This window comes from Dysidea avara, chromosome 4 (assembly GCF_963678975.1).
Source record: "Dysidea avara chromosome 4, odDysAvar1.4, whole genome shotgun sequence".
Classification (NCBI taxonomy): domain Eukaryota; kingdom Metazoa; phylum Porifera; class Demospongiae; order Dictyoceratida; family Dysideidae; genus Dysidea; species Dysidea avara.
The window spans coordinates 31,569,372-31,592,255 of NC_089275.1; the positions used below are offsets into that span (position 1 = coordinate 31,569,372).

The following is a 22,884-nucleotide window of genomic DNA, read 5'->3' on the forward strand; positions in this document are numbered from 1 at the left end:
ACACTTTGTATTGGGCGTTTTAGGGGCATGCAATAAAAGGCGTAATAACCTGTGGCACATGATAGATACCTCAGATTCCAAACCAGATTTGGAAAGAGCAGTGAACAGCGATTAAGATGAGCTATAGAAGAAGGAAATTTAAGCTCATCATTTTAAGGTTTAAAATCACTTACTTTTTCTATGGCAAATTGAATGGCGGATATTTGGAAAGAAACACTCTGAGCTATTTCCATGTCTTGACAGGCATTACCCTTCACTGCATTAGTGCTACAATGAAACAAAAGCACTGTGAATTAGTTCTGCAGGTTAGTTTGTGAAAATTACAGTGCTCTGTGATTAAGCAAAATAATGTCCATGCCATGTAGCAAAATTCTTCATATGTCTCCTGAGTCTTCATCATTGTACAGTATACAGTCCACACTGCATGCGTGGCTGAATTGTAGCTACGTAGGGGGTTGTTTATATGAGCATAAGTTGCTACAAATTGCAGTACGTGCAATTGTTACACTATGCGTGCAATTAGCTGACAAGCATGCGATCAGTTACGAGGAACTCCCAGTATTGATAGCTACAAGCAAAGTAAATAGTAACGAGGACAGCTTGTAGCCAACACAACACAGTAATGTTGCCAGGAAACTATAATACGGGTAAGCTATGGCCATTGTATAAACAGAGTGTAATAAGAATTTTATGATGGTAACAGTGAGATATTGAAAAAACAAACATTTATTGCTAGTTAGCATATAGCTAATCTCCCCAGTGTTGTAGTTCACTTGACAAAATTTATACATTATAATACCTATTGTAGCTAAGCGTCTAACCAAGCCGTAATATGAAATGTATTGCTGTGTAGTATGGCTACGTTAACTTTATTTAATGCATACCGTACATAGAAATCTATGCATTGCTGTGTCACCATTAAAGCACCTGTGCACCTGTTAAATATTTCACACAATTTGTTGTAATTCAAGGTACTGACTGGTGATTCTAATCACTGGAATGCCTCATTTTGATCATAAATATTTGATGTGTAAAATGTGAACATCAAACTGGATTTTCCAAAATCCAGTCACATATTTTGGAGAATTCCAAGATAAAGGTACTGTAGCAAGCTTTCTGAATGAATCAGTGTGTGTCCATGACTTACCAAACGGTACGATAGTACTGTTTAAGTAGGGATCCCCTTAAAAATTTTGTACGTCGCCCAAAATTCCACCTTGGAAAATAATCCTATATAGAGACATCCTACATGACAAAAATCACCTTTATGGAATACATATAATATATAATACAGCATTAATTGTAACAAAACACTTACAGGTGGGTGGATATAAAATTTTAAAAATTGCCAAAACTCAAATTTTAGACTGGCTGACTGACTGACCACAGTCGCAAGGCTAGAGGCCAAACAAAGCAGCACACAGCCACCATTTTACACCACAATAAAAACTCACCAGTGGGATGTATCTTTTGGGGTTCTGATGAGTGTAGGCCCTCTGTACCTTGTCTTTTCTTTTATCTTCAATCAGGCTGCTTGTCTTTTTTATCCAACAAAACCACATCGAGGTGTTAATTTTCCGTATCAACACTTTCTTTCAGCTGCATATTTAGACACCACAGAATTATTTCAGAGCTGGATTTCAGAAGCGCTTCAGCCCTGGCGCTACTATAAGAGGTATACTAGCTAGTTATCTGCAACTCCGCAATTGGGATCCTGATTGGGATCCCATTCGCGATAGGCACACCTATCAAATAAAGATCTAGGTGGACTAGCAGTGATAAATTATGGAGACCACACCTCTTAACAATCTAGCTATTTACTTAACAGTAAACAAGATGACCTCACCCCTTATTGGTCTAGCTAGCTGCACACCACTTGGCTGACTTGCGATACTCTAATACAACAGTCACTCTAATGCAACAGTCATGTATACTAGCTGTACTACAACAAAAACTAAACAACTAGTATTTTTTAAAAATCGTTAATTAAAAAATGAAGTAGGGATCTATGCAACAAAAAGTAGTGAAATAATAGATGAATGATGGTATTACAGCATAGCTTGGTGGGAAAGTCCTTACTTTGGCACATTAGCCATAACAATTATATTTTACTCAATGCCAAAGTGGGGACTTCCTACCGAGCTATGCTGTAATACCATCATTCATCTCTTGTTTCACTGCTTTTTGTTGCATAGATCCCCACTTCATTTTTAAATTAACACTTTAAAAAAATACTATTTTGAATTAGTTTTCGAATGAATATAACTAAAACCAGGCCCTTCTTGTCAAACATGAAGCCATAAAATATCATGCACAGAGTTGGGTTTGCTGGTGTGCACTTCCTGTTGATGAAGTTATTGTATTAAACTCAACAAGACCAGGAAGCTCAATCTACAGTATCATCAGTATGCTGTTGACTTGATACAAGGTGGTTTTTTGCTCTGTGATTATTGTACGTGGGCAGGCTATTCAGGATCAAAATGCTCTAATAATGCAGTCGACTGTATTCAAAACATGCACTAAATCTGACAGCTATTAAAGTCACTAGTAATGTAAATTCTAGTAGAGTATTGGATTAGTTTAACATGTATACTGAAAAATTGACTGTATGTAGAATGTACATTTGCTCTATCCAAAACCTGACCTTCATTATCAATAAAACAATGTTATTAATGAATTAAATGAAGCTACACAAACTAGATGAATATAAAAATTGGAAATTTCAAAGGAAATAGGGATATTTGAAAAAAGGCATGAGACAAGAAGGGCTTGCTGGGGTAGTAAATCACAATTCCGTATTTCTCAACTCAAAAGGGTGAGCAGAGCATACGTAAAATAACTAAAGTTTTGTGACAGAGAGCTAAAATAGAATGTGTGTTTTACCACCCCAACAATCCCTTCTTGTTTTGTGACTTTTAGGGATCCCTATTCCCCTTGGAAATGTCCATTTTTTATTTATCTAGTATTACTTATGTATTACTTACTTATTATTTGTTACTGCCAGCTAAAGTAACATGTTACAGTTACATATTTCCTTACTAGTAATAATTATGTAACTGGATTTGTAGAAAGGTGTCCTTTCCACACATTTTACATGCTAGCAAACAAAATTTTGTAACAGTTTACTTACTGGTTAAGTGTGCTCATTATGTCGAAATGCACTGTAGCTTCACAGTTTTAGACAATTATATGCAATGATTATGAAGTTTCAAAAGCTTTTTTGTGTGTGAAAAAGGTACCATTTCACAAATCCAGTCACATAATTATGTAGCAAGTTACACATACCTTTGTAAGATTTTTAATTAAAATCATCTGAAACGCTTAGCTGCCTTGTGTTCTTGCAGCTGTGTCTTGCTACAGAACTTATTCTAGCAATACATTAAATGGAGTTTAACTTTATTGTTAATGGAGGGAGATAATTTGTGTGTGTGTTTGGGTGGTGTAGTGACACATTGCAGCTATCTAGGTACGTAGCACACCTGCATCACAATACTAGATGTAATATAGAGCAGTAGGTATTAATTGGAAAACATTATGAACGCATGCGTGGGAAAAATGCCGCGTGTATGGGTCATTCCAATTGGGTGACCAGGTGGTACAAAAAGTCGGTCTCAGTGAAGGTGAAAAAGAAGAAAGGGACCAGTGATGGGACAAAGTTTCTGAGTCCGGTTCAGACATTGTTTGTGCCACTACGTAGTGGACAGGATTGTACACGTGGTCGGTGGGAGATGAAGTAGTTCAATATTCGGACAGCGGATTAACCAATTGCCTTAACGCTTGCCCGGTGAGTTCTTTCCATGTATTGTTGTGCGCGACTTGTATGTACTGAAGTTTTCACCAGAGTTCGGGTCTGCGTGGCGCCATGCGTGGGTGTGGCGGTTGGCGTGGTTGCACACTCAGCCTTTTGCCATGACGATAGCTGGTGCGCTTTCAAACACGCGAGGGGTCCGACACTTTGTAAAATCTCGTATGCTCCTGCAGTAGAAATCAGAAATCAAACCTCTAACCTTCGTGTTTCTCTGTAAATTGGAGAAGTATTTCCATTAACTACAGCTTACATGGGCGGATATCAGCAGAAATCACGGTAGAAATCTGGAAATCTTGTATGCTCTTTCTGAAGTGTCGGACCCCTCGCATGTGCAGCATTGCTCAGATTCGGGTGCTGGTGGGGGCCTCGGTATGCCAGCAAACCAATGCGTTGTTCGTTTGCAGTAAAAGCCACGAAACCGCCCATGAAATGCCCCACGTGTTTTGGGGGATATTCGGTGTAGGCATGCAGAGAGTTGTCTTGACTTGTGTACTAGGCATTAAATAAGGTAATCTTCGAAAACAATTAGACTGCACGCGCGTTGCTGAACCGGCTCAAGTGGGGGCGTGGTCACAACATTTGGACACAAGAATTGTGCTGTCATTTAGTTTAGGTACTAAGCTGGATGTGCCTGTTGTAGTTATTGCACAAATATGATGGGGCTGGGTGAGCAAAGTTAATATTGCATGACTAGCACTGATTTTAATAGAGTAGTCACACCATATATGGTACTAATCGTTTCCTACTCAGGTTAACAACTGCAATTAGGGGGCACTAATCCAAATAGCAATCATTGTAGTGTCCATGTATATTATACGGAATACCCTGTAGGAAAAAAACTGTCAGAATTAATGTGTGCAGTGGAACTGAGTTAGCTACATATATTAGTCTAGCAGACCAGCAAGAGATCATTTGTGCTGCAGGCAATAACAATTGTGCTCAGGGATCATTTGTGCTGTAAGCAATTAACTTACTCTTGAAACTAGCAGTCAATATTCCTTCTTGACTAGTCTGAATTTCTTTACCTTTCATCTTAATCTCTTCATGTAGTAAGTGTTCTCTCACAACAGCTAATGAGGGTACATCAGCACTAGCTTCCAAGGCAGTTACCAGGACACCATAACTCTCTGGGAGACTAGCCAAATGATAAACAACTCGATCTTCATCACTCACACTTTCCCCAATTGCCGACAATTCATCACATATTTCCATCATTATCTTGATGTGGTCTTGCACAGACCCACCTTCTGCTAGCCTCAACGAAAACAACCTTCATTTGAGTTCTAATTTATTAGCCCATGTTTTACGTTGAAACTGTTCAGACAACACTCTCCAAACAGCAACAGGGTCAGTTAGATCGTTACCATATAAATAGAGTAAATGTGGTTCCATCGCCAACACTATGGTCGCCAGAGCTTTATCGCATTTCACTGCAAACTTTTCCAGTGCTTCATCTCTTTCTGTAGATTCTCTCTCCATACCACTAACAATACTCCAGAGTACATCCTTAATCAGCGCCATCTTACATTGCACCTTCCACATGGAGTTGTTTGAATTATTCGGTGGCACCACCAATACCGTTTTAGACTCTGCCATGTTGACTTCTAACAACTAACTCAACAAAGAGCTTAACTATAAACTGACTGTTAGGTCGCTATTCTGGGCCCATAACCTGTTGAAATTATTTTAATTAACTGTCAATTGCACACTCAAAAGTTCATACATACGAAAGTCCCAATTTTACCAAAGGAAAAATAATTCGTACATAGAGTATAATAATATGATTACAAAAAAATCAGTAGGTTACAAAATTAAAAATAAAAGTTCAAGTTCACACTCATTGAGATTACACTTCATCAACATGAAGTTGCATTATAGTGTCAAAGTAAATTACAAAGTAAATTCCTTCCAAGTTACATGATTGTATTTTGTCAAGTAGGGTCGATAGATCACAAGTTTTGCTAACATGACACTTATTATAATGATGACAATTGGTGCAAGTGAGTCTTAATCATAGTGTACCATCCTGCCGATCAGTACCAAAATATTGGCTTCAATTTGATGGAATACTACAATAGTATTGTACTGTAGAGTTTATTTAATTACTTTTGTAATAATCTAATGTAGTGCACATTTGTTTCGAGGATTTCTAATACTAGACACACATAGAATGTTCTAAGACTTTCCATTAGTAAATCTTTGAAATTATAAACTTTTGCTATTGAACTAAAATTTCATTTATAAGGTAGAAAATGCGTGAGGTGAACAATCATCATAGCAGCAGCTCAGTGGTTAAGGATTTGGGTGTCAGTTTTGAGGTCCCTGTTTGAATTGAACACTGGTAAGTTTTTTTGAAATTTTTCATGCACGTTTATTTACCCCACGATGACTGAAGGTTGAAGTTGCTTACCATTCATAAGGTCAAAGTTCACTTACTGCATGCACACTGCTTGTGACTTGAGTCAATTGAAAAAATAATAGAAATGTGACCTCACAGTTGGTTTTCATTTAATCTGGTGGTACGTAGCTACAGTTTAGCTTTAATGGTAAATCATAATGTAGTGCCATTGCTATGACAAACATCAGAATTGCGACTTGATAAATTGAAGTCTCCTCCATCATTGTGGGCATGCTTGACCTGTGATCATATTGATGAAGAAAGAAAGTGGTGAAGTGTAGTTATTACCCTGTACATAGCTTAAAAACAATAATAGCTGGTGAGGTTTATATGTACCCAAACCTAAAGCTTAATATCATCCTGACAAGCTTTGCTTGGAGTCGATGGCACATATGCAATTCTAGCCTAATTACCAGGGTTGGAAACACAGCGCACCAGTGTGCTACCACGTGTGGAATGTTGCAACATGGCTGTGTGGCACATGCAATAGGCACAACCAGTGTGGCTGTGTGGGCACACCCAGCATGGCTGTACATGCGTGGCACACCACACGTGGCTACATGACACACCATGCTTGGCAACATGTGTTACTGTGAATTTGTATGTGGACTATATTTTATGTAGCAAAGCTATATGCTCTAACAAAAAGGTAAACAAACTAATGTATTTAAAAATATGCTGCAAAAAATGAAGTATGAATAAAACAATATAATTTATGAGTGGTGGTATTACAACATAACTATGTGAGAAAACCCCTACTTTGGCATTGAGCAAAGTGCCAAATCTTGTCTTTCTCTTAATCAGGGAACCTTATTTTCATTTCTGAATTTACATAACAGCAATAAACAATGAATACAAATTGATTGTCAGTTGCTATAATGATTTGTGACTGTATTTTGTAAAAACGATCCAAATTACACATAGAAGTTCAAGATGAACGTTTTAAAGAATTCAAGTCAGCATAACTTGCCAAGGATAACAAGCACACGTATGAAATTTATGCAAAAGATGCATCAATCTATTACCTTTCAGGCCACTTCCAGTACTTGTAGCTGCTTGTAGAGCTTCCCACCAAATAAGATAGAAAATCTGAGCAGTTGGATGAGGAAAGTAGTATCACGAGTGTTCACAAAGGGGTGGAAGGTGGCGGGATGGGCAAGAGATAGACTTCAAAATGGAGGCAGACCACAATTGGAGTCCAGACACAAAATTACAGGGCTGTGCTGGCTGGCTCCTTATTGGCTGATATGTAGCAAAATCAACAGAAAAAATGTCTGGCCAGCATTATCAGGCTGTACACCAGTAAACCGCTGCTTCTTGCCAAGCCAGATCCTTCACAAGGCCAGAAACCACCATTCGAGCTGTGCACACCACTCAGAAAAGATGTCTGTTAAAACCAGCCTCGAGTAGTTTGAGTAGTATTGAGGGTCAAAACTAGTAGTATGATAGTGTGGTTATCCACTGATGGTGTTAGTTTGATTTTGCCTGATGTGCGATTTGGATCGATTTTGTAAAATCTGGTCACATTTTTAGCATGTATAATATTATGCTGCTTTGATATTTATTTCCTTAGAATGTATAGCAAGTGTCAATGTTTACAAAGGAGGAGATGATCGGTTAAGAGTTGATAGACAAGTGATCATTCCATATGTTAACTGTAGTAACAGCAATGGAAGAATAACACATATTACTGCTAGTCTATCACTTAATAATAGTGGTAGTGAGTATCCTAGCTTTCAAGTGTGGCATCCCATGTCAGGTGATCCCAGTGTTTATGAAAGAATTGGTGATGAAATTGTATTAGAAGATAGTGAAGTAAGAGCAATGGATGGGTACTGGTTAGCAGAGATTGTTGTTAGTGATAATGAGAGGATAGAGTTTAATTCAGGAGATGTTATTGGATGTTATCATCCATCTAATGTACGTTATCAAGTTAACACTATTAGTGGTAATGGATCCAGTGTTCATGATTGTGATGGAGGAAACACATTAGTGGTCAATACAAGCAGAGGAGATTGTATCACAAATTCTCAACAACCTTTGATTCAACTATTATTTGGTAAGCTACTGCATATACGTTTTGTCATATTGTACAATTTGTATAATGCAGGTATCCAATGTGATAACCTATCAACACCATCCAATGGAGGAATGTTGTGTAGTTCTGGTAGACTAGGAGTGGGTTATGAAGGAGACACTTGTAGTTTCACATGTAACACTGGTTATGAGCTAACTGGTAGCGACACTAGGACCTGTCAGAGTAATGGAAATTGGAGTGGTACTGAGATCATGTGTAGAAGAGGTAGAGTAAAACTACATATGTGACCCAGTCTGAGGAAACCGGTCTTATTGCCCATGTCAGCAGATGTGATTTTTCACCCAGAACACAAAGCTACATGAATAAACTATCTAATTCCACAATCAAAATCAGCTAGACTTGATGGTCTGGTTTTTCTGGCTGCTTTTCCCAAGCCCAGTGGCGATCCGTACATGCAGTGTGGGGCCTTAATGGAGCTCTAGTCAGCCTGGGGATGATTGTATGTGGCTGTACAGCTCTGTGGTATTGAATAAGTACCTTTGCTGTGAATTTCCTTTCATTTTAGCCAATTTTGAGACCTCAATGGCCCAAAACTTGGCCTAATTCATCCCTACGCCTTCCTTTTCAATTTTTGAACACCATCTTGCCCACCTTCCAGGCCCCCCGCCTCCCACCCATTTTGCAGCTCGCCTGATACAGTCAACCTCAGTTTAAAAACTATCTAAAATGGCAGGAAACTTAGTTGTTGGCTACTTGCACAGTGGATGCTATGGAAGGTAAAGATTTGGTGTAAAACGTGTGAAACTTTGGTACACATTAGGGTTGGGCGATATACCGGTATGATGGTAACAAGGCGATATTACAGCTGGCAATAACCGATACCGCGTTGTTTTTGAAAAACCGCCATAAATGGTTATTGCAATATCATAGCGAGAATAGAGCTGTAACTACACACTTGCACGTGTTAACAACACCATATTGTACTTGTCAATCAGTATTTCAGCCTCCTTGTACTAGCAAACAAGCCTAACCCATGTGCTACTACACGAAGCGACGCACTAATTATTAGAATATACGCAAGGCGAGGCACGTGTACTGGATGCAGCACTACTGTGATTGTGGGATAACAATTCTGGCTTCACATTAGTAAGCCTTAGTAAATTATCTGCTAGCTATATACATAGAAACTAGCTATGTCTCCTTCAAAATTTATATGTACTCCATGCTCTATAGGTTAGGCTGGTTTTTCCAAACTCCTTGCGGTTGTGGTAGCTGGTAAACAAAGTTCACGCATACAAATATACTGTGTAAACAGTTTTGAGTGTACTTGGTATAGTTCATTTCAATACCATGATATTTGCAATAATCATGATAATAAGCTCCACAATAACTGTGGGAGGAAATTTTCAATATCGCCCAACCCTAGTACACATAGCTTCAACCATTGGTGAGCTACAACACACTAAATACTTAAAACTAGCGTTTCTCGATACTTTTAAATAGGTGATAAGCCCGATTTTCCCAGACTGGGTCACATATATGCATGCATTACTATACTCTTCACCACAATTATCTTTTAGTAAACTGTCTACAACTCTTTGACCCTTCTAATGGAGGAAGTAACTGTTCACTTGGAGATGATGGAGTTTCTTCCTATGAAGACACTTGTAGTTTCACATGTAACACTGGTTATCAGCTAACTGGTAGTGACAATAGGACCTGTCAGAGTGATGGGAGTTGGAGTGGTAGTTTTACTTTGTGTAGAAGAAGTATGTATATAGAGTATGTAGATTTTACTGTTTATGCTGAGTAGGGATGCACTAATTTTGACAAAAATTCTGATTTTCTTTAGAGTTGTTTGTTTACTTTTTGTAGCGTGATTTATACTGGTGAACTAATGCATAGCTCATCTAAGGAATTAGAACATGGTGGTGCCCATGCATCATTGAGTGACCCCAAGCTATCACTTTCTGAAAGTAATGGGGCCCATTTTCAGCTATGTTCCACCCATTATACAGCATTACAAACAAGAAAAAGAAACAGTACAAGAAGCACCTCTGCAGTCAATCCAACCAATATGGAAATTGCAACTAAACGTGCGCCCTGTCTATCATTTGCTAGTGAAGTGGCCATTTTGCTTCATTTTGGGTAACCCCTATACAGCATTACAAATGAAGAACAATACAAAAAGTGCCTCTTCAATCAGTCCAGGTACTATGGAATTTATGTGCAATTCTCATGATAGCCAGCCATTTCGCATCATCACGAATCAACACCTATGCAATAGTAAAGGAAAAAATGGGACACAGTGGAAGACAAAGGTAAACTCATAATCCATGCACTGTAGCTGCTGCAGTTGGCAACAAGGCCAATCTCAGCCTGAAGCAACTTTAAGTAGTGAAGAAATCAAGGCCATAGACTTAGCAATAATCATTAACTGGAGGCATCAAATTCAGATATTACTATATTTTTGAAATTCCACAGAAATTTGTTGGAATCACTCTGAAGGAATTTTTGGCTAGATTCTGCCTTACCAGTACTACCAAGCTGTCATGAAGGGAAAACAAGGCTAGTTCTTGGGTGATATTTGACCAGAGATGCCCAAACCTTCATTATCATTACAGTACTACCATACTGTACGATTGTACACTTAAAAAACTATCTCTGTGGAGGAGTTGTTAATTTTCAGGCTATGATGACTTCATGATAACGTTATGATAATTAATTTCTTTTGCATATCCCAAAGAATAATAATTATGTATTACAAACTATAAGCACCAGAGAACTTTTGTTCTGACATTTATTGTGTATTGGAATTGTTTACACAGGTGGGGTAAGCTGCTTTGATAGTGTCTTAGTTCAACAAAAAGGAGATCGCAGTATTCCACAACAAAATCAAATAATTATTCCACGTGCCAATTTCACTTGTAATGGTAGAATAACTGGTATTACTGCTAGTATGGACAGAAGTGCTATGGGAGTTGCTGAACCTAGTTTTGAAGTATGGCGGCCAAGAATATCAAATATGGATGTATTTGATAAAGTGGGTGAAGTTCAGTTGGCAGAAAGTGAAGTGATTCAAGTTGGTCATGACTTATCAACAGCTTACTGGCTAGTAGATATAACTCTTACTGGCAATAACACTATTGAGTTTGAAGCTGGAGATGTTATAGGATATTATCATCCACATAGATCACGATATCAAGTGTGGACTATTCTAACTGCAGGATATACAGCTTATCGTAATACATCAGCTAATTCATTGAATACAGTCAGTACTGCTACCCAAAATGTTGATCAAAATGCTCAACCTTTAATTCAGTTCTCAACAGGTTTAATCATTGCTTGAATATTGTGACCCACTGAGCAAAAGCCTGACTGATTCTGTTTTTATAAATCACTTTCTAATACACTGAGTAAAGTGCATGATACAAAAAATAATTTTACAGACATTTCAACTATTTCAGCTTACAGTAAAACAATACTTTAACTGATATAAGTTGTATACCATTGAATTCACTTCTTTATGGAGAGTATGAATATCATTTTTTTTTCATTTCTGTTCTGTAAAGAATTGTGAGTTACATGTGTTTGTTTATGCCCAGTAAAATTTAATGATCTTTATCATCGCCATTTCTACTATACCTTGATGAATTCGCCCAGTGCATGGTGAACACAATGAGACAAGTCCCATCTCCATAGCCTGTTATAAACACAACTTATGATCAATTAAGTGAGTGCCTGTAATCTATTTTATAGTCACTATACAAATCCATTGTTTTACTCGTGCTGCTGTCTATGACTCCAAGAGATAGAGCTGATGCCCTAATGACATTCAAAGTCATAAATAGAAAATTAAAATGAAACCTAGTTGGGTTTGTGCTTAGTGGGTCACAATTATGGTCAATGGTGTAGTATGTACATATGTATCATTATAGACATCCGATGTGATAACCTATCAACACCATCCAATGGAGAAATGTCATGTAGTTCTGGTAGAGTAGGAGTGGGTTATGAGGGAGACACTTGTAGTTTCACATGTAACACTGGTTATGAACTAACTGGTAGTGACACTAGGACTTGTCAGAGTAATGGAGACTGGAGTGATAGTGAATTTGCATGTAAAGAAAGTATGTACATATGAGATACAAAGACTGGTCATAATAGCTGTAACATGTGTATCTTGTGTTGTATGTAGGTATTGCTAATTCCAGCATAAACATAAGCAGCATTTCTGTATCTACTACCACTGTGGTTTCTTCCAGCTATGTTCTTACCACTACTATGATTAACTCAAGCAGTGTTGCTAGCAGGACATCTGTTTCCAGTGAAGTTCTTACCACTACTGGTACTATGATTATCAGTTTTTCTTTGTCTACAAATGCTATGTTGATCTCAACCACTGTTCCTGTGATTACTAGAAGCATGTTTATTTCAAGTGATGCATTTAACCTTACTAGTGCTATAGTTAACTCTTTGTTTTCAAATACCCTAAGTAGTTTGAGCAGTGTTTCTACTTCTGTGTATTCTGCTACTATTGACTCAAGCATTGCTCCAGTTCCAACAAGTACTATGATTGCTACAACTGCCAGTGTAGGTCAAGCTGGTGGTGATGGTGGTGATAACAGCACAACTGCTATCATTGTAGCAGCTGTGATTGCTTCTTTATTTTTACTACTACTTTCTTTCCTTGGCATTTGCATTATTTTGCTCATGAGGAAACGAAGAAAGCGAAGCCATTTTAATGTTAACACAGGTAAAACTCAATTATATTGTTGTACTTACTATCTGTTATGAATACCTATTACTCTGTGTAATAGAGATTAATTTAACATCCATTTGTAGTAATGCAGCATCAAGGATTTGCAACAAACAATCCATCTTTTCAGTACACTGTTGATGATAATGTAAGTTTTGACAACATTATAAATTTTAATTAATGTGCTCCATGAATTATTGGATCTTTTGCCATTAGTCAAAGGCACGTTATTCACTTGCACCCAAGGAGGAGGATGATGGTACTTTATGTAACCCAGCTGTAGTCAGTGATTATGAAATGCCAGTAGAGGGAGATGAAAAATTTCATAGATTTTCACTATCTGTCCCAAATGACTATGATGAGCCATTATTCGATTATCATAGGCTAGAATCAGTTAGTGGTGAGTACGCTGTGGTACGTGATGATACAATGGTGAAGAAGCCACTGGACTCACTGACTACTGGTCATTATGAACGTTCTCAATCATTTGTGCAGCCTGCCACTAGTTTGAAGCTGCTGCTTGCTCAAATCAAAGAGACTATGGTCACAGAAATTTCATCGGAGAGTATTTGGTATGACATGTTATGCTATTTTAAATCACAAAAAGTACATGTACAGTACCTGTATCAATCCTGTTTTGTTGGTGTTGATGCATTCCTATACTTCACTATGTATTTTCACTATAATTTTATTAATTTGTTTTTAAATAGTACCATCAAGGAATTAGGATATGGAGAATTTGGTTTGGTTACCTTGGCAACATGGACAGATGATGATGCATCAAAAGAAGTTGCCGTAAAGACCCTTAATAAACAAGCTTCACAGAAAGACAAAATAAAATTCTTTCAAGAAGCAGCTTTAATGGCTCAGTTTCTTCATGACAATGTTATTAGACTGTATGGAATGGTCACAACACATCCTGTTATGATTGTACTGGAGTTTGCCAAGAAAGGAGACCTTCGGGAATATTTGATCTCATTACAACCTGAGTGAGTTGTGGCAATGAAGTCTCTATAATCAGAAATGTGACCAGCTTTTTAAAGCAGTCTTATGAGGTTTCAAAATCTGACTTTGCCTCATATTTTCCTGTCCGTGCAATCTATTAAATGATCTTTAGAGTCCAACTAAACACATTGCACAGCATGTGTGCCTGTAAAAGTTTTAAACTGATACGTAATTTCAATGTTTTAGTGACGTTGAATAATTGGGAAAGGCTACAGGACTGTTTTTCACAAAGCTGGTCGCAAAAAAAAAAAGATTTTATCTTCTGAACACAAGCAGTAGAACTTATATAGCAATAGTAAAACTACAATATCATAATCATTGATAGTAACCTTTATATTGAGAATTTTAGAAATAAAACATAGTGAAGCAAGGAAGGCTGCCTGCACCTGAAGATATACTGTATTAATAAACATTATGCCCCTTCTTCAGTCTGTACCCTCTACTGAATTGGGGATTAAATGTCCATTAATATATCTTCAAGTGTATAGGCAACCTCCCTTGTTCCACTACCTTTTAATTCTACAGTGTATGATCCCTAATCAAACTTAAAATTCCCAATTTTTCCTTATACATGTACTCGTTTGTTTACTTTTTGTGACACTATTATGACTGGTGAACCCATGCATACTGCATTAGAATGGAAAAAACTTATTGGTTTCACCTGAATGCACACTCAAAATATCAATTACTGAAATAGCGAAGTGGCCTTAGCTGGTTTTAGGGTGTTATTTTTGGCCAGAAAAGCACAAACCTTCCTAATACAGTACTATTGATAAACTAGCAGTTACCAAAGACACATATACAACTCACAAATAATCCATTAACACACCACATGTTCTAATACTCCATGGGTAAAAAAATAAGCAATACTGAGACAATTTTTCACTACTATCTTGCTTGTATGATTACATGGTTAGACACCATCAATGCACTGCCCTTAGTTTTACTATTGAGTTTCTCCATTTATATTTCACACTAGCACTGGTACTTCTGGACTTCATTGCACTTGTTACAGTATACTTACCTAAGTGACGAAAAACTAAACATTCAATTTTGTGCCAAGAGAATAATATTGCTCTATTATGTAGTATTAGCATTATGATAAATACTCATTCAAAATGTACAGTACTAAATGTCTATCATGCTGGCTATAGACAAAGTGCAGTATCCCATATCATGTGTATTTAGCTGTATCTTACCATAATTTATGCTACAAGACTACAAGATCATCTACACTCCTACAGGACTTACTATATACTTATATACCCTATATCCTACATACCTACAGTATCATAGATTATGTGACCTGGTCTGTGAAAAGGGGTCTTATACCCTTTCCAAATTGTCAAGTTTGACTAATCATAACTCCTCATCTTTTCAACCTATCACCTTCCTATTACACCAAGCCATAGTGCTATGTTAGGGGGGGGGGGGGGGGGGGGGGATAGGGGAACAAATTTCAGGGTGATACCACATTCACAAGTCAAGTTACAGGTAGCCAAGTACATGAAATTGAAAAGGCTATAAGACCCCTTTTCACATACCTGGTAACATATATCTGTACCTTTGGTCTTGTTGATGGGATGTACAAAACCCTTAAGAAAGAAAACCTAGAAAACCTGAAAAGCTTGCTGTTTTGAAAAAGATAGGTACATACTCCATGGTATGCACTACACAAAGGCAGCATGAAAAGCTAAACAGTGAGACAAAAAGGGCACATATAGAAAAAAAAACCTTTAGAAGAGTAAAAGTTCAAAATTAGGAAAGGAAGTTGATGTCGTACTACTTTTAGCCAGTTGATACTACATGTAAAACAGCTAAGCTGTGAAAAGGGTGCAGTCTTCCAAGAATAGACTAGTGTGAAAAAGATGTGATATCAAAGGTGGTGGCCAAGAAATAGCTGCAATGTTGTTATATCATTTTTAAAATCATTGCAGCCATTTAACTTGCCACCCACCTTTGATTTTTCATGCCAGCCTATTTTTGGAAGGCCACACCAGCTTAGTATAGTTTTGGATTAGATGTTATTTGATTTTGTACTGGCATTTGTCTGTTTGTCTATTAATCAACCAGATAAAAGTTAGTGTCTCCTCAACTGCTTTATAGTTGTCATCTGTCATAATTATTTTCTTGCACAATAATCATCATGACAAAGCCTTGAGGGCTTTCATACACATACAAAGGGTCATGACCCTTTCAAATTGTAAGGATTCCTGGTATATTCAAGGCCTGTTACTTTGTTTTTAAGTTGTTAAGTGTTTGTAAAACTCAGTGGGAAGGCTGCTGTTTGAAAGTCTGTAGAGTCACTAGTCCAGTTTCTCATATAAACAAAAGGAAACACCTCTGAGCAAACCTTAAATATCTGTGTGTACAGGCATCATCTAGCCTTTAATTCTCTTTAATTGACTGCTTTTTGTTTAGTTCATATGCATATGGACAAACACACTAGATAGGTAGATAGAGAGAAATACACACATGTTTATCAAAGAAACCAGGTATGCATGTGTCCACAGGCAGCATGCCTGGTTTAGAAGGGTTGCCTCAAAATGTTTGCCAGAGTGCAAAACTATTTCACCAGCTAGAAATGGCCATAGTTGTTATCCACCTGTCCTAACTACTAAGCTACCACACCACACAATGAGTTGTTCTCTGTAAAACTTGGCATGTGTCAGTGAATATTTATGTGTGGTTTGCTGTGCGGTTTATGCAAAGAATTCCAGCAAGTATGATATCCCCTTGCATTCAACATGCTGTTTGCAATAAATGAAAGCTGTTAGAAGCTCCAGTTAAAATGGCATTTTAAAGGGGGAAAGTTTACACTATGGGACCTTACCTTTCCAAGCCTTTACAGTAACATTTGAAGGTTTCCAAACATTTATAAAAATAATTATTTTAGAGGTGCTTAAAATGCTTGAAGGTGTGGGACAGGCATGTTGGTTGGTTTTATGGCAAAGGGAAGCCACTTTGCCATTTTATATTGGTAATCTATTTAGCAAACAAAAAAAGGAAAGTGACTTGTGCTTCTGGGTACTTGATGTATTTTGACTGTGTAGAACTATTTTGAAATGCTGAACAGTTTCAGGAAACCAATGAAACCCCACACTTGATGGTATATACTATAGTTGGCTGCTTCATTAAACAAGACCATTTAACATAATTATTTTTATATACCAAGCACTGCCAAAAAATATTTGCTGCTTGCCGGTTAAGAAAACACAATGCTTTTGTCACTTATCCACAGGTAATTTGCAAAGTGAAGATCATGAGTAGTATTTCACATTGAAAGTTGAACTTGTCTTCAAACTAGCTACAGAAGTATATGCAAGCAGATTTCCACCATTATTATAGAAATTTGATCCATACAATACGTACACTGTATATTTATGTAGTACGTATCTGTAAATGATTGTTATGATTATTAAATTGTATAACCATAACTTAAAATTCTTTGACAATAGCGTGTTAGAAGGTGAAGAAGTTCCAGACACGGTACCTCCACTTCTGTTAAAGTTTGCCAGAGAGATTGCAGCAGGAATGAACTACCTTGCTAATAAAGGATTTGTACATCGTGACTTAGCAGCCAGGAATATACTGTTGACTGAACAAGAGATATGCAAGGTAATGATTCAGAAGTGCATCCCTATGCCTCTCAATTGGGCTGTGCTAATCACATTGTCGAATGAATGTAATGTCATATGGTCTTAACTGTCTATACCATATATATTCAGTAAGAGTGTACTATTGCTGCTGCATATGTGACCGGATTTGCGAAAAGGCACCTTTTCCACACATTTTACATACCAGCAAACAAAATGATGTAACACTTGACTCCTTATACTGATTAACTTGCTCGTAGTATTAAAATGCAGCCAGATACTGTAGCTACACTCATGGAAAACTTCAGGCAATTATATGAAATAATAAAAAAGTTATGAAACATTAAAGTTCAAAAAACGGGTTAAATTTTGTGTGTGAAAAGGGTACCTTTTCGCAAATCCAGTCACATATTGCATTGGTAAAAACCTTATTCTGCCTTGTTGAGGCCAAATCTGTGTGAAGCCTTGAAATTTGCTATTTCATTCATAAATCACCTAATACAATAAAAAATAGATAGTTTCTTTTGTATACTCTTTTTTAATATACTTTCTAACATACTCTTTTTTAATTTTTCAGATTGCTGATTTTGGAATGTCCAGAGATTTGGATGACCAAAAGTACTACATCACATCTGGAGGAAAGATCCCTGTTAAATGGACAGCTCCAGAAGTGAGTTTTGTGACACAGCAATCACATTGTTCTACCTTGACATTAATCTACAGGCCCTCCAGTATAAGAAGTACTCCACTTTTAGTGATGTTTGGAGTTTTGGTTGTGTACTTTATGAGATGTGGAGTTTGGGATGTAAGCCTTTTGAAGAAACTCCTATTAAAGAGGTGTGTATATACACAAGTATTATGCACACTCCTTATTACCTTACATGTACTTGTATGCTGCATTCACTGATGATCTCATGTCTCTGTTTAGGTTCTCACAGTGATCAACAGTGGTTACAGACTTCCACCACCTTCAGGATGTCCCAAATTAATGTACAAATTGATGATTCGATGTTGGTAGGTTTGTTAGAGCATTTGGGTAGAGGTATGAGTAAATGTATTCACTTATACAATGAATAAATGAAGTATATATGTAATATGTTCAGTGACTTTGTTGTGAGCAATTTTTGTGCTGAGAATTAAGGGTAAAATTGAAACACATTTTGTTTCAAGAATTGTACAGAGCACCAGAAGAAAATGTTCAATTGCAGACTGGGAACCTGAACAATTTGTGCACACGTAATACATAGTTCAATTCAATCCTTAAGGTGCTAACTTAAGTATGAGAATGCATAACTACTGTATAGTGCAAAAGTTTTGTGGAGGGAGAGAGGATTTTGACAAATTTGCTGATTTGATTTCGTCAATCTTTTCCTCTGGAAGTCTTATGTTCAGTGTATTCTCCAATACAGTATTGAAGTATTTCATCAAAATAATTTTCCTTATCAAAATACTTGTTCATCCAATTCATCAAAATTTTACATTGTCAAATATTTGCACTATATACTTACTAGTAATAACATGTGTAAAATGTGTATATTAAATACCAAACATGCATGCACAATTATGTAAATGGTATACTGTAATGCCCCTTTTTGTGCAAAATTTTTCCTGATAAAATTTTTTGTGTAATATTTTTTTGTATGATTTATGCAAATGACTGCTCTAGTAGAGTATTTCGATCTTGTGCAAAAAAATTCATGTAAGAAATTTTCATACAAGTAGCTTCCATATAAACGTTATTTTTAAAAAGACAAATTATGGCATAAATTATTTAGTTTGTAAATCACACAAATGCATTTATTCAATACTATGTATGCATGCTGTGTATATAGGCATCCTGATGCAAAGAGCAGACCAGCATTTATACTAATCACCAAATACCTCAAAAAGCCTGATGAGGATCTATTACAAATCAGTGATGAAGATGTAAAGCTATATGGAGATGCTGCCTCATCTCTTGGTAGAACACCATCTTCACCTTCACCATTAACACCGCATTATGTTAATTCTTTGTATCATGACTTGCAAACAGTTTATAAATAAGTGTGTGCATGTAAAGAAGATAATGATTTTAGTAATAAATTTACTTTGTTAATATCTATGTCTGATCATGGAACACATAATAATTGAATAACCCAATGGTTACTTGCATCATGAGATAATAATACATACATACATACATACACAGTGGCATAGCCAAAAAAAATTTTTACCGAGGCAAAGTTTATACATTGAAATAATTGAGAGGGTCACCTTCTGATTCACACACACTTTCAAGCATGGGTGATACAGCATTCATTTGCAGGTTGACTCTGGTTGGATGGAAGAAATTGTTTCAGAAGACTGAGCATTTTCTACATGTCATAAGTAATGTTCCAGCTTAGTTAATACTACAGTATATGCTTCAATTGTTTCACTAATGTAATTGCACTCAACACAAAAACTGAATTAGATTATACTCTGGAGATATTTTGAGTGATCAGGCCATCATGGACTGCAACAGTGCAGTCATATATAGTCATGCACCTACTTTTTCAGCATTGATCTGATGTGATGTTTTAATTATAAGTCACAAATTATCTCTTTGATGTGATGTTCAACTGCTTGTGCTAAACATGTCAAGCTAGGGAGTCTAGGGGCATGGTCCCTTGAGGAAAATTAGAAATATATATGCTTTGAAATGGCATGAGGAGGCTGTTTTTTTTTTTTATTATAACTGCTAATTCATGATCGATTTCAATTGATTAACATAAAATGTAAATGATTTAGACCAAGCAGTGTAATGAGAACAGTAGCTATAATTTGTACTGAATGTTCTATTAGAGTATTATTTATTAATTAGCAATCACCCGAGAGGGTTTTAATGCCAATGTACATGGTACATACACATAAGTGCCTAGTTTAAATTGTATAACAATTAGTGCTAAGTCACAATAAAAGCTAGGTTACAATGAGTGCTAAATTACAGTAAGCAGTAAGTTACAAAAAGTGCTAGATTACAATGAGTACTAAATTACAATGGATGCTAAGTTACAATAAATACTAAGGTACAATAAGTGATAATTTACAATTATAAAGTTGGAGTAGTTAAATGTGTAAATGATTCAAGATCAATGGTAGATAGATTTGGGATACGTAGATCGTTCCAGTATATTACTATTTGACTGCTCTATTAGAGTATCGTGATCTATTTACAAATTCAAATAGCTGAAAAGTGACACATCCAATGCAGGACCGTGTCACCATGGGTTCTGGCCCTGTTTAGTACTACGGTCATAGATACTATTGAGTGTGGTACAGTAATACTGTCTAGTAACGTTTGAGTAGAAAATTCAGGGTGCCAAAACCCGACCCTACTCAGCTTGTTCAGTTGAGCACACTGCTTGAAGTATCTTAGTTTACTACAGTGGTATATCCCCAGTATATGGAACAGTTAACTGTTTGTTATTTTAGTAGTTTTTCAGTAAACCTGCATTCACTGATGTTTTACTGAGAGTTTAAAACTTAGTAAAATAATTATGTTCCATATACTTAAGTTTACTGACACTTTACTATCAGTATAACTACAGTAAGGCATCTTAACAAATTAGTAAACTAAGAACCTTCAAGCAGTGGCATTTTTTACCGAGGCAGCTACCTCAGTTGCCTCAATGGTAGCTACGCCACTGCATACATACATACATACACGCACGCACGCACGCACGCACGCACGCACGCACGCACGCACGCACGCACGCACGCACGCACGCACGCACGCACGCACGCACGCACGCACGCACGCACGCACGCACGCACGCACACACACATACATAAAAGGGTTTCCAGATATTCATCCATGCATCAGCCAATAGAACAAACCGAAATATAAATAAAATTCTTAATTTAGATGTTTCAAATCTTTACAGGTTGCTACATACAAAAATGTGAGCTGTCAACAGTATACGTAGAAGCCTAAGATCAACATGGCCTGCAGCTGCTATAGCTAAAGCAGCCATGGCCACTTTTTTACAGTCATGGAAATTTTGGTCTAAACGCAACGAATAATATCAACAGGTTTCACTGTACTGTAGGAAATCACTTTCATTCTCTGGAAGAAACCTGACTGCTTTATTAGAATAACTGATTAGGCTACAGACCACTACTTTCCTTTTGTGTGTGTGGGAAGGAATGAAGAGAAGTAGTAGTATGGCTATACATGTTTATGTTTATCTTTTCCATGACATGCATACCATACAGTGACCAACTGAGAACACTATTGAGAACACTAGTGTGATCATAGAATATCCATTGAATAGGATTGTGATGGACTTAAATTTTATGTAAAAAAATATTTTCATAACTTTTATCCAAAACTATAATAATTTTACTAAAGGTTTATATAATTGGATATAGCCATACCATTCAGCTACAAACTGAACTAATTGGAACAGAACAGAATATTCTATGATGATTTATGATGACAAAAACATTACTCATTGGTGCATGAAAGAATATAGAAATACAAATAGCGATTATATTGATGTTTTGCATATATAAACCAGATGAAAATCTACATTTCTGGCTTTGCTAAGAAGCTATATACCGATCCCATAAAAATGGGTGGTTTGTTTATTTCCATCCAGCTACAAAAAACATGTTAAATAAAATTAACATAAAAAATGTATTGGAAAAGATGAATTCTATCCATTATGCTATTGCTAGCATCATGCTGATAATATATTATAAGGCACGCCCTATAATTTATTACTGTATGCTCAAAATTATGCCAGCATAATAGGCTGGTGATTATGACTACTTGGGCATGCCTTAATATACCAGTACAAAGCATGCATGCCAACCTATGGGGATCTGGGCCTGCTCTCAGTATTATTAAAGTTATGAAGTATTGCCAATTTTTTAGTAGCTATATAAGTTGTTTATCCAGAGTGTCTGGGAATGGTATTTGTGGCCAAAGGTATACTATGACCAAATTTGGAAATGTTGGATATAATTGCCACTACATGACAGTTCAATGGATTTCATAGTAGCCTTTTATGTATGTATATGCATAGGCATATACCAAACTTCCTTAGAATGTTGGCTATGTAAACACAGCAAAAAAATTCATCTGGCTACTCAGCAATCTGTGGTCATGATTGTGGAGGTGTATAGCAAAGGTACACATTTGTAAGCTTTCTGGTAGCTGACTGTATACCATGACCTTTTAGCAACAGGTATGTATGTATGTATGTATGTACATACATGTCGTGATGGACAGTACATACAACACCTCAGTGTCAC

The 22,884-nt window shown here is 36.7% G+C and overlaps 1 protein-coding gene across 1 annotated transcript in view; it reads left to right on the forward strand.

The window, feature by feature from the left end:
- The window catches only part of LOC136254688 (uncharacterized), a 38,389-nt gene extending 18,688 nt beyond the window's left edge, over window positions 1-19,701 (forward strand). The window contains exons 7-20 of the mRNA XM_066047406.1: window positions 7,780-8,265; window positions 8,317-8,508; window positions 9,825-10,013; window positions 11,073-11,576; window positions 12,183-12,374; window positions 12,443-13,000; window positions 13,090-13,151; window positions 13,220-13,575; window positions 13,714-13,992; window positions 17,467-17,626; window positions 18,182-18,274; window positions 18,328-18,441; window positions 18,533-18,618; window positions 19,437-19,701. Of these exons, the coding sequence (XP_065903478.1) occupies window positions 7,780-8,265; window positions 8,317-8,508; window positions 9,825-10,013; window positions 11,073-11,576; window positions 12,183-12,374; window positions 12,443-13,000; window positions 13,090-13,151; window positions 13,220-13,575; window positions 13,714-13,992; window positions 17,467-17,626; window positions 18,182-18,274; window positions 18,328-18,441; window positions 18,533-18,618; window positions 19,437-19,647 (3,482 nt within the window). The 3' untranslated portion in view covers window positions 19,648-19,701. The remainder of the gene's footprint in view (window positions 1-7,779; window positions 8,266-8,316; window positions 8,509-9,824; window positions 10,014-11,072; window positions 11,577-12,182; window positions 12,375-12,442; window positions 13,001-13,089; window positions 13,152-13,219; window positions 13,576-13,713; window positions 13,993-17,466; window positions 17,627-18,181; window positions 18,275-18,327; window positions 18,442-18,532; window positions 18,619-19,436) is intronic.
- Window positions 19,702-22,884: the final 3,183 nt, after the last annotated feature.